Source organism: Lutzomyia longipalpis, chromosome 4 (assembly GCF_024334085.1).
Source record: "Lutzomyia longipalpis isolate SR_M1_2022 chromosome 4, ASM2433408v1".
NCBI classification, from domain to species: Eukaryota; Metazoa; Arthropoda; class Insecta; order Diptera; family Psychodidae; genus Lutzomyia; species Lutzomyia longipalpis.
This window is the reverse complement of record NC_074710.1, coordinates 13425044-13441438: the sequence shown is the minus strand read 5'-3', so window position 1 is coordinate 13441438 and position 16395 is coordinate 13425044. Positions and strand designations below refer to the sequence as shown.

At 35.4% G+C, this 16395-nt stretch overlaps 1 protein-coding gene across 5 annotated transcripts in view; it reads left to right on the top strand.

Annotated features, from left to right (window-relative positions):
* The first annotated feature begins 4726 nt into the window (after window positions 1-4726).
* Window positions 4727-16395, top strand: part of LOC129796489 (prolactin-releasing peptide receptor-like) — a 29675-nt gene continuing 18006 nt past the window's right edge. For 2 of the 5 annotated variants that reach the window (XR_008751224.1, XM_055838474.1), the window contains exons 1-3: window positions 4727-4928; window positions 12196-12902; window positions 14062-15285. Coding sequence is in view for 4 of the 5 variants with exons in the window: in XM_055838474.1 (XP_055694449.1) it covers window positions 12678-12902; window positions 14062-15258 (1422 nt within the window). In the remaining variant the exon portion in view is untranslated. Of the gene's footprint in view, window positions 4948-11033; window positions 11170-11667; window positions 11880-12195; window positions 12903-14061; window positions 15286-16395 lie in introns of those variants that run through there. The other 3 variants (XM_055838477.1, XM_055838478.1, XM_055838476.1) reach the window with 3 other exon arrangements.

Here is a 16395-nt window from a genome sequence, read left to right as displayed (position 1 = left end):
CAAGCCGTTTTCGAGTTATGGTCGATTTTCGATGAAAAATTGTGGCGGCCATATTGACTAAACGGCTTGACCGATTTTCGAAAATGAGGTATCGTTGGAAAGGTATTGATGTCCCCTACAACATATAAAAATTTCAGATTTTTAGCTATTACAGGGGCTGAGATATAGGCAAAACAAAATTTTGAGGTTATTCAAAATGGCGGACGGAGGGGTGGGGGGTAAAATTTGACATCATAATCGGATGTCTTCCAGTCGATATTTAAACTTTGCCGTTTACCGCAAGTCTCTATCTATCACCGTTCTCTCGCAATTTAGTGTTATACTACGGACGGACGGACGGCCGGAAAAAAAAATTTTTTGGCGCATACGTTTTTTGGAATGTGGGGACCCTAATTCGTGCTCATCCCAAGTTTGAGCCCGATCTGACGACTTTCGATTTTGCTCGGTACACAAAAGCTGTGTCTGAAAGAATCACAGCTAAAAAGAGCGATGCCACCAAAAACTTTATCGGCTCAATGAATATCAATGATTTGTTTGTTGCGGCCTATTGGGGGAAAATAATGCAAATGTAAAATCAAATGCAAATTCACGTTTGACACTGAAAATAAAATGAAATTGCATGCAAATGTGTATGAGGAGAGATTTATGGGTTTTCGGGGTTGGAACATAACACATATCAAAGGGTCAGCTGGTTGATTTTTGGCGGATGCTGAGTTTTTCGTGCGACATAGAGTTCTTTCATATTGCTTTAGGGATGGTACAAAATTATACACACCATAAGAGGAACCCAAAAGGCCAGGCAATATAGGCAAATTTTAATTCCTCCAGGGGGATGTGAAAGGGGAGATAATATAGAAATGTAATTCAATCTCCACACCCTCTGTTGTATGCTTTGGGGTCCATTGGGACGAGAAAAGGGTTTTCACAAGTGGGAGTTATATTCACACTATTGGCATCCGACAAAATTACGACACAGGCAGTCCTCGACTTGAAAAAAGAGTCCTTGAAAAAGGAATAAACCTATTTAATAAATCTATTAAGTACTTCTTCTGGTGTAATGTCAAAGTCGAAATTTATGAACAGCAATTAGTGCCAGAGCTTTCGACACCACAGTGAATCTTCTTCAGTGGCAGCAAGAATATTTCGCTGCTTGCAACAGCAAAAACAACAATAACACATAGCCATTTGTCCCATTAGTGGGGATGACTTCTTACACACACTTTGGCTTGATTTTTTAATGATTGACCTGACGTCAACTCGCAGAGGCATTTTTGTTGCATTGTGACTTTATAAAAATATTTTGGCGCTACATCCCATATAGGAACAGGGCCGGCCACCCTATATGATGTTGTTGTTCTCCTTGCGGAGAAGTAGTGGGCGGCCTTGCTAGATACTACCACGTGTGGGCCATTTTACGGATAGGAGTGTATCAATCTCCTGATCCAACCGGTCAACGTGATCTAATTGCACGTTGGCGGGTGGGGCGCGTTGCCGGGTTCTGTATTCGAACCGGCGACCTTTGGATGCGCACTCAAGCGCTCTATCCACTGCACCCCAGGCCCTTTGTGTTATGGAATATTCCTTGCAGAATATTTAAGATATTGTTTGCAACAGCATATGTATATCGTATAATGTTCAATCGAATAAATATTTTTCCCAGAAATCTTTTAATGGTTCCTGTCTGGGCGAAAAAAAATTTATTGAGATTTTTTTATGTAAATTAATTTATTTTCAAATGTAAAATCGAAATCCTTTTTCGTTCTGAGAAATTATCATAAAAAAATTTCAGTTTGAAAATTCATGTGAATTTGAACCATTTGAACCAATTAATTTTTCTTTTTTATCTATATTTTTATGCCATCATTCAATTGCATATAAATTATACTTAAAAGTGATTTACTATTGTATAGAACTAAATGTGAATATGTATATATAAAAAAACATATTCATGATGTATTTGCATTTTAATTTGTAGCATGAATCATAAAAAATCTGCAATTTATTTTTCAATTTATAAAGCAACAAATATATAGTACATAAATGGAAATTAAAGATTCAGTTTATTTTATAAAGCGCACAATCATACGCAGAGTATTGAAATATCATATAGTTCGGGGACTTCTAAATGTTTATCATTTTATTATGTGCGACAAAATAAAAACCACTACGCTTTCCAGTTGACACAGTAAATTTGTTTAATCATACTCTACACATAGCATTGGCAAAATGTTGATAACTCGCATGCAAAACCCCTCTGGTTAATTGATAATGCATTTCCGCAATGAAAATCATAAACAAAGAAGTGGATTATAAATGCAAAATATTTCATATAGAGCAGAAGTGATTCATAATCAAGATGTTCCAATTAAAAACATAAATATTATTTTAAAGATAACTCAATAAAAGGGTGGTATTCTAGGATAGAGACACCTTTCAAGATCAAGATAAAAATCAAAATAAAGACCAAGACTGTCGGTATTCTACTTTACGACGAATTATCCAGGAAAGTAAAATCAAAATTTGCGTTATCCTACTTGTCAGTTTCTTGTTTTCAGCTTCGCGCCAAGAAAACTTTAGCGATATCTCTTTCTAACGCATTAATTTTTTATATTGCGCTTTCTCGTTCGCTCTCGGATGACAATTGAACGAAAAAACACTTTATGGGAATTTCTTCCTTATGACCATTACATGCAGGAGCCTTGATTGTATAATCTCGGCTATTATTCCCAGGCATTATTGCTCCGGGAATGGAATGTAGGTATATTGTCAGAGAGTTGCTTTCTGCCTCCAGATTTTAATAATTTGGTGGTAACTAGGGGGGGGGGGGTATGCTACTGCAAAATTTTGAATTTTTCTTAGGAATCGTGGTCACTTCTTCTTGCTATTGATGGAGTGACCTCCGGATTAAGGATCTCATCCCAGGATTGTCATATCCTGGACAATCCTGGGATTCTGGGGCAATTTTTAAATTTTTTTCCAGGGTTAGTGGTCACTTCTCATTGGTAATGATAAAGTGATCTCCGGATTGGGCATCTCATCCCCGGATTGTCACATCCTGGACAATCCTGGGATGCTGGTGCAAAAATGTTTGTTTTTCGCCGGAATTGTGGTCACTTCTCATTGGTAATGATAAAGTGACCTCCGGACTAAGGATTTCATCTCAGAACTATCAAGCCCTGGACAATTAGGGAATGCTGGTGCAAAATTGTGGTTTTTTCGCCAGAGTAGTGGTCACTCCAACATTACTAATAGGAAGTGACCATAAATCCGTCGAAAAACCCACAATTTTGCACCAGCATCCCCTAATTGTCCAGGACTTGACAATCCTGGGATGAGAGCCTCAATCTGGAGGTCACTCCATCATTACCAATCAGGAGTGACCACAATTCCGTCGAAAAACCCACAATTTTGCACCAGCATCCCAGGATTGTCCAGGATGTGACAATCCTGTGATGAGATCCCCAATCTGGAGGTAACTTTATCATTACAAAGGAGAAGTGACCATAATTCCGGCAAAAAACAAACATTTTTGCACCAGCATCCCAGGATTGTCCAGGATGTGACAATCCGGGGATGAGATCCCCAATCCGGAGGTCACTCCACCATTACAAAGGAGAAGTGACCACAATTCCAGTGAAAAACAAAAAATTTTGCACCAACATCACGTATTTGTCCAAGATTTGACAATCCTGGTACAACCCGGAGGTCACTCTATCATTAGCAAGATGGAGTGAACACAATTCCGGCAAAAACCCGTCATTTTGCATCTGCATCCCATATTTGTACAAGAGTTTTCATATCTCCCATACTGAATTTACTTTGCCTTTACCTCATTTCAAAACCAATTTTTCAAAGGACCCCAAAACCGTCTTGGAATTTCACATAAATCCAAGACAATTTACGTTATAATAAGACCGTAAATCTCTATCGTAGAATACAAAATCTTGGAATATTTTTATCCAAGTCTCTTTTGACAAGTCATTTTGTAAATCTTTATTTTGATTTTGATGCGTATCTCAGAATACTAAAAGTCTTGGAAGTTGTATGGAGAAACAAGATTTTTAGGTTATGGTTCGACCGTAAATCTCTATCTTAGAATACCAAATCTTGAAATATTTTGAATTTCCAAGATTATCCTGAAAATTTCTTGGAATTTTAAAGTAGAATACCAAATCTTGGTTTTTTTCTTTATTTTGATCTTTATATTTATCTTAGAATACCGCCAAAAAATTAAAAAATTGAATATCGTAATAGTCGTAGTGAAATTCTAAGCTTCAGATAAGCTTTTAATTAACATTTTATTTTATTATAAAAAATACATAAATATTTTAAACCACCTTGAAATCAAAAGTTCAGTCTTTGATCCCGCATAAAGAAAACAATTAGTAAAAAATTACATTTGTTTTGTGTATTAGACAAAGAATATGTATGGTAAGAATAATAAATAAGACAAAATGAAAATGATTTTTTTTTACGAATAATGTACATAATTGATTGGTCTATTTTGTACAAAGGGGGGGGGGGAGAGTTCATAATAAACCGGCGAGTGTATTATGTACTTGAGCTACACGTGCTTCTGCGAGAGTGTCGTTCTCCCGGAAAATGAAGGCAAAAAAAGTGAGGAAACTGTGAGAGAAGAGAGTGCCTCTGTGCTCCGATGTGGACGCTTCTGTTGGAATGCGCTCGACGCCACGAGATAGATATTGTGGATGGAATCAGACGCTACGGAGTTAAAGCCATCAGTCGATTCTTGGTTGGCATTCGAGGCACATCGCTTTTCCGGTTTATACACAATTTTATCAGTGTGTGGCCTAATAGTGTTGGAGTGATAAGTTATTTTCCCCATCCTCGCATTGATTCTCCGTCACTACACCCCATTTTGCTGCTCAATTATGTGGAGGACACATTAGACAAATTCAAAAAAAAAAGTACGAAACTTTGTGGTTGGTGTGTGTCAAATATTTTGAAGGTTTTACAATAAACCATCAATGTGTGATTTTTTAATTAAAATCCTGCCATTGACATGCGAAAAAAAATTCCTATAAACTTCTTTGTATTTACGCAGTGTGGAATTAAATTGCAATTTGCCGCCTCTTTGCAAAAATCCCTTCCACGTCGTTGTAGCTTGAATTATTACAATGAAAAGCCAATTTCCACACGCAACACGGCTCCACACAAGAGGTTAAAGGCAGCACAAAAAAAAATCTGCCAAATAAATAAATTAGGTCGTTCAATGGGCTAAAAAAAGTGGTGTGGTGGTACGTAAAAAAATCTTTTTTCGGGAGGAGTTGTTCGTTTTGCAATCATGTTACTGTTTACTGCCACATATATATATTTTCCACCCACCCACCCTATCCAGAACAAAAAAAAACTCTTATCGTAGGGTTGGGCGAAATTCTTGACAAGTTGACAATTTTTCCCTGGGAAATTGTGGGAAATATTTTCCCATAAGGTTTCACGGAGAGACTCTGAGGTAGGATGATAAATAATGCAGAAGCTATATAAATCATGAGAGAAATACTTTAATAATTTATCTCTCAACTAGGACTTGAAGACACTTAAGAGGGACTTAATTGAATTTTCTTTACCTGAAATATTAATTCACAACAGTAAATTACAACCGGTCAAGTTCATATGAAATTGCACTCAACTTCTCTTGAACTGATTATCCCTTCCCGCAAATAAATTTTTAATTGTTTTTATGACTTCCAAGGATAAAAAATTAGTAGAAATATCGTGAATGTTATCCAAAACTTCAAGCATTTGCTAATAATAGACTGAACATGAAATTGAGGAATTGATCTGTTTCTTATTTATATATTTTTCTTTGATGTTCTATCTACTATAGAAATGGAGATATAGTCAGATATAATGGGAAATCTATTGCTTTTATAAAATTGCAAAGAAGAATTTTTATTTCATATTAATTAAAATTTATCATTTAACTTTTCGCAAGCATTTGGGTTGATACTGATAAAAATCTTTGTTTTATAATAACTTAAAAGGTGTTATATAAGATTTTGACAGTTGATATTCAAATTAATCTATTTTCGTTCTTTTAAAGAAAATCAAAGAATTTGTTGTTCACGAATAAGGCTAGAATGGCCAGAAAGATCTTTAAAGAACTCTGGAAGAGTAATTTGTATTCAAAAACACGATGTAAGTTCAAAATCTCTTAAGATTTTTCCCATGAACACCAAATATTTTTTAATTTATGAATTGTAAGAAAAGAATAGATTTTTAACAAAATTGACCCAATTATTCCTAGACGAAGCTTTTGAACTGAATTTTTGTGGTAAAATACCTTTTTCTTTAGGAAATGTTTTTTTTCTGAGTTTCTCTTTCAAAATCTTGGGTGTTAACGCAAAGCTTTAATTCCTAACGTTTCGAATAGGAATAAAAGAAAGTTAAAATGCATCAAACAGAAGCTCAAAACGGCTGAAAAGCTTAAAAGTTTGTGTAAAAGCTTTACGTAATGCAAATTGTGGGTGGGATTTTATGTCTTAACTTGAACGTGAACGTGATGTACAAATGATGGAAAGACCTTGAAAATGATTTAAATCTGTTTAAGCTCACAGTGTAGAGTCATAATATCTGGAAGGTATAAAGCTCGTTAAACAACACTAATTTCAATTTCATACTATAACTAAATGTACAAATAAATTTTATTTAGTAGCAAATTTTCAAAATTCCCAACACCCACACATTGAGCTTATTATTTTGTTCTCAATCCATATCGAATTTCCACTAAACTGCACAAATATAGATCAAATCATGAGGGTCGAAAGTGAACTTTTGGTACAGCAGGTACAATACCACCCTCTCCCCCAAATCAATTGTAAATTTTTAATCGTATTAACATGATTAAAATTTGCACGAGTATGCTGGTGTATATCGAAGTGAAATGTGTGCTTGTGGTTTATTTGTCAAACATCTATTAAATTGCTTGATTTACCCAAATTGGCACCATTTGTGCAAATAATCATTTTTGGATTAATCTTCAATTTTATTGGAATGTATATTTCGAATTACACGAAGATTTCCATCTCAAGAGGAACCTAAATGGAATGTTCTAAACTTGAGATTTACTTTTAGAAAATTCTTTCAAAATAATTCATCGTTTGATGTTAAAAAGAAATCACAGCTATACATGATTCATCTAATTAGGAATGGATAGAAATAGATGATGACATATACAAGATATCCCAGACAGAGAGGAAATTATTTACATTCCAGCAGAAGAATTTTTCAAAAATAGAACTCATTTAGAATTTTTTACATAAAATAAAAATATCACAGAGTAAAATCTTTCGAAGATGTTTATCCATTTCATTACAGGCACAATTAAATTTCACAATCGGGAAAACAATCTATTACCTACAATTTTCCACAATTTATGATTTTTAAAATCAATTACTCATTTTCAAAATAGTTAAAACAGCTCGAAGTTTGTAACGAATAAAAAAACTAAAACTTTTCTTCGCAAAATATTTACTGACTTTATTTTTTTGAACATCTTGTTCCTGCCCCGGCGATTCTACTCTGTACATTATCACATCCCTCTTAAACTATTTACCACAGATCCCGAAAAAACACGTCTGTTTCCATCTACATATTGGCTATTTGCATGAAAAACTTCTACCAGATTTAGAGTATTTTATCTCAAGTATACTATACGCATTTTTGGTGGATGTGAAGAAAAGAATTCTCCTCAAGAATAAATTTCATTTATTACATCGTCAGTTGGACGAATTTTTCATCCAAACACCAACGACCTTCATGCGTGGTGTGAACGAATTTATGGCTTCCTCTCGTGGTTTAACAATAAAAGAGAATATTGTGATTTTTTTTCTTCACAGTTTGACCGCAGCATGTCAAAGAATGCCAAAAATATCAATTTTTTGCAATATTTTACATCCCACATGCGGGATGTGCTGAAAAATATATAATTTACACAAAATCCAATGCGAGATGTATCGCAGTAAGACATTTTGACTGTTTTTTTTCTGGAATTTCCCCTCGACATGAAATATGCAAAGAAATGATTCAGCTTATGAGACATTTTCCTTTTTGTTGGATTTGTTTATGAATAATGCGGGTAAATTTTACTTTGGTGATTAAATTTTGAGGAGTTTTGAAATGGAAAATGTGTACATAAACTTGTAAGATAGGGGTGAACATTACAAAAGTTTAAAGTGTGACAATATAAATAAAGCTTTTATCACAAATTTCGGGGGGAAATTTTTCAATCAGATTTTTATGCAAATTGCAAAGCACAAATCAAACAATCAGGATAGTTTTCCACGATTTCCACGTTTGCAAACAACTTTAAAGTTTTATTGAATATTTAAGTTTTATTGTTCTTTGCCCTTATAAAAGCTCACAGATGCTTTCAAAGATTGGAATAAATAAGTTTTTTTTTCTATACAATTTTATGATAACTCCAGCGGAGTTTAATGAAAAGACAACAAATTGAAAAGCTTTAGAAGATGTTATAAAGAAGGTCAAGAGATGATCAAGTGCAAAATAAGTAGAAAAAAGCTCTTGAGATTGAATTCTCCCTCAAGCTCACTAGCTATAGATCAAAATAATCATGGTATTTAAACTAAAAAAGTTATACTTGATTGGGTTTGATTTTTTGTGAACTTTTAAGACATTTTTAATTAATTTTCTCATTAAAATTATTTATCCCAGTTGTGGGTTTTTATTTATTTAAAAAAAATTTTTAATCAATTTCTTTGCTAGTTTAATTTATTTCAATATGCTCGTTATTGAAGTAAATCAGCTATTTTGAAGGATTTAAAGATTTTCTATGGAAAATTTCTAGCTTATCTTATAATGTTTTCCGAAAGCTCACTGACAAGTTCAAAAAAATCTGGATTTTAATTATTTACATAAAGTTGGATTTTATACAAACAAACATTTTTAAAATATTAGTTGGTGTTCCACTTCGTGGCCAACACCAAGTATTGTAATCGTCGGAAAATCTGACCACCTCAGATCGGGCTCAAACTTAGTATGAGCACGTTTTAGACATCCCACATTACGAAAATGGTGGTGGAAAATTTTTGATCCGGCCGGCCTGCCGGCCTGCCGTCCGGGACTCTAAACTTTGCTTTATAGCTCGAGAATGATAAGAGATAGAGACTTCCGGTTTGAAGTTTTATATAGAAATGTGGGTGTAAAATTTCATTTTTTCACATTTTCGAAATCCAAGATGGCCGCCGTCCGCCATTTTGAACTACTGTCAACCACTTCCCTTATAGTTAGAGGTCTGAAATTTTAGTATGTTGTAGAGCTCAGTGAGACGTTTTCATCGATAATTCATACTTGAAAATCGGTCAAGCGGTTTAGCAAATATGGCGTCCTAAAGCAAAAAGTGTTTTTTCGATATATCTCGAGAACGGCTTGACCGATTTTGACCATCTTGGTATCAAATTAAAGGTTTTGTGAAACCCTACAACTATCTAGAACATTTCGAGTTTCAAAAACATCCTCAAGAGGCGCTAAAATCAAAAACAAAAATTGCCTAATTTTAAGGGGCAATATCTCCGAATCCCCATTATCGATTTCTTTTAAATTTTGATATGTTGTAGCCTGACTCAATATCTTTGACCAGTCCGAAAATGAAGAAAATCTATGTCGCCGTTTAGAAAATATAGCCATTTGAAAAATTCTTGAATTTGAAAAGTTCTAAGAACCATATCTCTTGAACGGCTTGTCCGATTTCGCTCAACTTGGTATCAAATTAAAGGTTTTGCAATTCTCTACAACTTTCTAGAACATTAGAAACATCTAGAACCATTTCTTGAGGACGAAAAATGCGAAAAACTGTTTTAGTAAAACAAAAAGCCGCCATTTTGTGTTCTAGAGGTGACCTTGAAAAGTATCAAAATTTATCCCATATTCTAGCTTATTTTAAGACCTTTCCATAACTAGTCAAGAAGTTTCTGTATGTGTTATAGAACCAGAGATATGACCATTTTTATCCATCAAATTGTCGAATTTTACAAAAAAAAAAAATCAAATTTGTCTGCTAAATCGCATTACAACGCATAAACAAACTTCTACACGTTGTGGGACACCAACTCTTATAACTGGACGCGTTATGATTGACTTTAAAATTCTTTTATTTAAATAATTTCCACGTGTATTTCTATAACCAAAAACTTATTTTCCCGTGGGATTTTCTACTGAAACTTTACCTTTTACTCGCTTTGCCTGTAAGTTTTTTGCAATTCAAATTGATACAAACAAACAAACAATTCAGGGAATTTCCTTTATGGAAAAGGGAAAGAAAAAGCTCGCCCCTTTGTTGAAAAAAAAGTTAAAAGAAGCCTTCAAGTATATACCTTGGTCAATTCCGCATAAGGTGAAAACAGGGGAAAATATTTTCTTTTTTGTTGGAAAACTCAACAAGGGCAATCGTTGAGAATGGAGGGTATCTTTTGATAAAATACTTTTCCCATCAGTCAAGTCAAGTGGTAAAAGGTCGAGTTTTCTCTGGGTGGAATAGGAATTGCGAAAAATTAATGTCAGTCATTTTCATCGCGCGACATACCCTAAATCCTTCCCATCACGAGAAAAATTACACACAAGACTGCTCAATGAGATTTTCCAACTTCTTCATTCTCTTTTCTTTCACCGAAAAGCTATCAAATTCTTCATTTATTCGTGTGTAGTTTGTACCGTCTATACGTCTTGTCACACTGTCTGGAATATATGCCTTATGTAAAGGAAAATCTCTGGTGGGCATGAAAGAAAGAGGTCAAATATTAATTATTTTCTCTCTTCTTTTGCCATCTTCTGATGGTGGTGGTTGCTGGTAAAAGAAAATCACTAAGAGATTATCGACATAATTGGCGATTCGACGTCAGAAGCAGAAATATTGAGTCTCGGCACTGATCAGTACGAGGGAGGGACACTAAATACACAATTTAATTGCCATATATATACAACTGAAAACAATCACTTAATTGGTGAGCTTAAGACATTTTTTTCTGCTTCTTTCTTCCCCCGTGTCAGCAACAGGGAGGGGAGCGTATTCCACGACGAGAGCAGCTGCTACTCTAGCAAGTGGAAAATCTCTATAGATACATAATCTATTGCAGATCATTTTGAGATTTATATTGAAGGAATTTAGCAGTGAGTGGCGTAAAAAAATAACGAGTAAGAGCTTAATGATCTAATAAAAAATCAGATAGATTATTTTCTTTTAGTTCAATGCTCCCCGTCTCTCTGGCTCTATGTAGAGCAAAAGAGCCTAATTAGTGGGCAATGCCACAACTTGCGGGGAGGAAAATTTATTGAGAAATCAGAGAGAAATTTTCCATTTTGATATTTGAACGTCGCTCTATAAATTACATTTAATGATGTTCCCCCAATAAACATCCATATCGTCATTACTTTGGTGCGCACTCCGAACCTTATCATTAGCATAATCCGATAGAATTTATATTATCGTGCCTTTTGGTTCTTATCACGCCCACTTTTTGCTTCAATATACATGTACATAATATTATATAGGTATGTACTTCTAATTGTGCGCAACGAGAGTGAGTTTCAGTGTTGCAAAATCCTCACCCAGCTTATAATTAAATGCCATCCATCACAAAATTTCTTATTCAGCCAAGGAAAAGAAGAAATCGAGAAGAGACTTATTAGGAGTCAAAATTCATCGGAAAAATCCAACATAATTGGAAACACCAAATATCGCACAGTCAATGGGAATTAATACTGTATGCTGTCTTTCTAAAAAAAAATTGGACATTCTTAATGACTCTTGGTAGTCACATAGCAGTGAAAATTGCGTGTAATTAACCAGGCGCCTCCATTTCGGCATTAATTAAAATGAGTCAACACTTCAAACTAAAACATGGGTTTGTGGGAAAGTTCGAGTATATTCTCCCAAAGTTCGAAATTATTTTTAAAAGCTCAGAAAGTACAATGCTTTGGAGGCTTTGAAAGTCTTTTTTATTAGAAATTATGGCTTTAGATTTTAAAAAGAAAAGCTCCTAAAGTATAAAGTTTTCTCAAATCTACCTCTATTCTTTTCTTTGAAGATTCAAAAAGAAAATTTAAATACCAGGATTTTTAATTAGAAAGGAAAATTCAAGAAAAACATTAAATTGTTTTACAACGATTTTTCCAGCAAACCAAATGGCACCTAACTCTATCCCCCCACTTTCATTTCAGATGAAAAATCATCACGATGATGGTATCTTCAGTGATATAAATAATAACGAGAATAGGGTGACATGGTGATAAATCCCCGCAATGTGACAGACACCGTGACAGTGTTGAGGGGTTGAATAATTCCAAAAAGTTAATGTGCGTCGTAGAATATGTTAATAAAATGGCAGTTGGTGAAACCTACTGGTCATTGGGGTGTGTGTAAATCTCTGTGAAAGTGGGATTGTTTGACGATGACCTAAATAAACGGACCCGATTGTACAAAGTTGAGCCGCAAAGACGCCACCCAACTACACACGGTATTGCAAAATAGATACATACTATATAGATTTAATACCCAAGGCAGGAAGCATTGCAGGAGGTAACAATCCTGATAATTTCCCATCGACTTGGTGCAGACTTGACGCCATTTGGGGTTTGGGGTGTATTGCGAGTGGTTTTACCGTATCCAGTGTACCATATATAGACAAACTCATCCAGCCACAATGGACTTACTGGACGCAACGCAATCGTTAAATGATACCCACAACAGCACGTGGGTGGGTGACGTCCTGCTGACGCCAACAAGTGGTTCCATCGCGGACAACACCACTGAACCCTTCTCACTAAATGCCACGCAGACCGACATCATCAACAACGAACTCGTCCAGGCCACCTTCTGTCTCCTCTATACCATCATTTTCATCCTGGGTGTCGTTGGGAATATTCTGGTATGTCCTTCTTTGCTATATTAATCTAATTCTCAATGAATTTTTATTATTTTCTTTGCTTTATTTATTATTTAATTTAATTTAATTTTATGCAAATTAATGATAAGATAGAAGGGAAAATGATTATTAAAGTCAAAAAGATATAACAAAGGCAGCGTAAAAGGGTTAAAGGTTAATTTTCTATTTTGAAAATGCGCTTGTGTTTGTTTATCCCGATAGCCCTCTAATACTTTTTTTTGATGAGATATATGAGGCATAAGCCCCTCAATATTTTTATTTTATTTACATATAGCAAACTTAATCTACATCCTTTTTCAACATAAAATTTAACAGAGCGTGAAATTTTATTCTCTCTACCAGTAATTAACATTTTTGTGAGTTCTCTGCAATAAATCTGTGCATTAATTGCTCAGATTTCTCTGAGTAAACAATCTCGTTAGACATTAGATTTTCTTCAGAAATCTTCAAATTAACACTAACAAATAAAATAGAACCGTTAGTCCGTTGGAAAGTTTTTTAATGTAGCCGGATAATTGTGGTGGAGGAAAAATATAAAAGCTCACTACTATGCAATTTTTCCCATATTTTCTTTTTTTCTCTCTCTACCAGGCAGTTAGGGTTTTCCATTTCCTCTTCAAAAGAGAAAACATTAACTGAGGCATATTTTTTCCATTCAACATAGAATTTTATATGTAAAAAAAGGGAAACATCTTTAAGTATTCAGATTCATTCATTTGATAGCGTTTAAGAAATTCATAACACTGGATTCAAAGAAAATCCGTTTTTGTGCTAAATGGAAATAAAATGTGATTTCTGTAGAAATAAATTAAACATTTTTTTTTCTTAATTTTTAATTTTCTTGGCAAGTTTCAAGTGAAAATTTTTTGACAATAAAGAAACGAGAGAAAAAAATCCTTTTTTTTTTCACCAGGTGCAGTGAACCACTTTCTTTTCATCTCTTATACTTTAATTATCTCGCACAAGAATGTCTTATTGTTCCTAGAAATTTTGTACCATCTTGCATTACTCAAGTTTCATGGAAAGCTTCTTAGTTGGCATTATTATGCAAGCAGATGCCCTCATTCACATTTAATCAATTGCCGTGCAGTGCTGGCAATGCTAAACTAAAGACATTGTGGTTTTCTTGATGTTCTTCCAGGTGTGCTATGTGGTTTTCCGCAACAAAGCTATGCAGACAGTCACAAACTTCTTCATCACGAATCTTGCACTATCGGACATTTTGCTATGCGTCTTAGCCGTACCATTTACGCCACTATATACCTTTCTGAGGCGGTGGGTGTTTGGTGTTGCCCTGTGCCATCTGGTTCCCTTTGCACAGGGATGTAGTGTCTACATCTCCACACTCACCCTCACTGCTGTGGCGATAGATCGCTTCTTCGTTATCATGTACCCCTTTCAGCCACGCATGAAGTTGTCCGTTTGCATTTGGATCATCGTGACGATTTGGTTGTTTTCCATCCTTGGCACAATGCCCTATGGGATCTTTATGCGAATCTCCATGGGGAAGGATGATCACAACGAGGATGTGTCACTGTGTGAGGAACATTGGCCATCTGAGCAGTGGCGGAAGGTTTATGGTGCTCTTACGTCTCTCCTCCAATTTGCATTCCCACTCGTGATCATCACCTTCTGCTACGTTTGCGTATCGATAAAGTTGAATGATCGTGCCAAATCGAAACCCGGCAGTAAGACATCAAAGCGCGAGGAGGCAGATCGTGATCGGAAGAAGCGTACCAATCGTATGCTAATCTCAATGGTTGCAGTATTTGCCATCTCATGGCTTCCCCTAAATCTCGTCAATATCTACAATGACTTCTACTCCATGGAGGAGGAGTGGCAATTTACAACGTTCCTGTTTTTCATTGCACACAGCATCGCAATGTCGTCCACGTGCTACAACCCCTTCCTCTATGCATGGCTCAATGAGAACTTCCGCAAGGAGTTCAAGCAACTCATGCCGTGCTTCTTTGGTCCCAATGCCACCCTTGGGGGTGCCATTGCCACAGCAAGTGTAGTCGAGGGTAGGAACCGTGGTAAATGGAGACCCGATCCAATGCGAAATTCCCAATGCAATGGTGCTAATAGTGAAGCTATGCAGGAAACCCTCCTGCCACAGAGGACTACGACACGTGATGCAAGTAGTTGCGTCAATCTGTCAACATCAGGCACAGTTGTCTCGTCGTCGACCACCACAACGGCAGCCTCGTCGTCCACATCATCATCACCACCACCGTATTCGGCCGTGAGGCACCACGATAAGACTTTTCTCCTTCCCAGCGGAGTTCTGGAGACGCACTTTGAAGAGAACCCCATGACAAACAATAACAACGCATGAGCTGCATACCTTCTAAACACTCAGCCGGTAAGTTCAAAGGCATTCACTATATATATTTGTATTGTCTGATTTGTCCTCTATTTTGTATGAAAGTTCATGGTTGTCCAGTCACGTGCAGGGGAGCTTTTGTATGAAGAGTTAAAAGCTTTAACATTTACCGTCTTAAGAGGATTTTTCACATTTTTTTACACCACCCTCAAAGAGTTTCCCGACAGATGAAAATAAATGATAGTGAACCGATTTTAATGAGTAGATGGTTTTAAGTAAAATCAAGTATTTTCTTTTTGAATAGAAACAATTTCCCGGGTACACAGAGTGGATATTTGGTATCCATTTTTTTGCTTTTTGATTTGGTCATTTTTTGCTTGATTTTGGCTACACCCTTTTACATTAGAATTTTCATTTACTGTACCAAGGTGCTCTCTCTACTCTATCTTGAGCAGATTAACATTTCCCAACAAACACCTTGCAACTTTAACTTTGGAAACTCTGAAGCAACGTTGCAAGAGAGTTTACTTCTTAGTTGCTAAAGTTGCGAATATGGTTGCATGGAAAACGATGCAGTATACTTTATCGCGATGTTGCCAAAGTTGCAAGATTTTTTTTATTATTTCAATAACTTGAAAAATTTAAGTGTTTTTGCATTCTAAAGTCTTTTCTACAACTTCTCAAAGAATAATTTACCTAAAAACACACTAAAATCTCAATTTTAAGCAAAATAATTAACTTTGAAAAAATCACTTAGAAAATAGTTGCAGGAAAATATAAATCAACGTTGCGCTAGTTGCAAAAAAATATCGAAAAAGAACAAATTTTCCTTGAAATTGAAGTTTTTTTGGACTCTAAATGAGTTTTATGCATTATTTATCCCTAAAATAATTATTTTTTATTGATAATTTATCAAAAATTGTTAATTTTATTAAATATAATTTATTTAGTTGCTTAAACGTTGCATCAGGGTATGCCGGCGCAACCCAAGCACGTTTTGTGCCTATGTTGCGCCTTTCACCGCAAGGGGCGCGTCTATCGCGAGAAATAACCCAAAACAAACAGAGAGTGGAATAGAAAAAAATGAGTCTGTCTCTTTCATTTATGTTTACAAACAGCAAAACTAGCGCCGCCCTGGTGGGTTGCTAC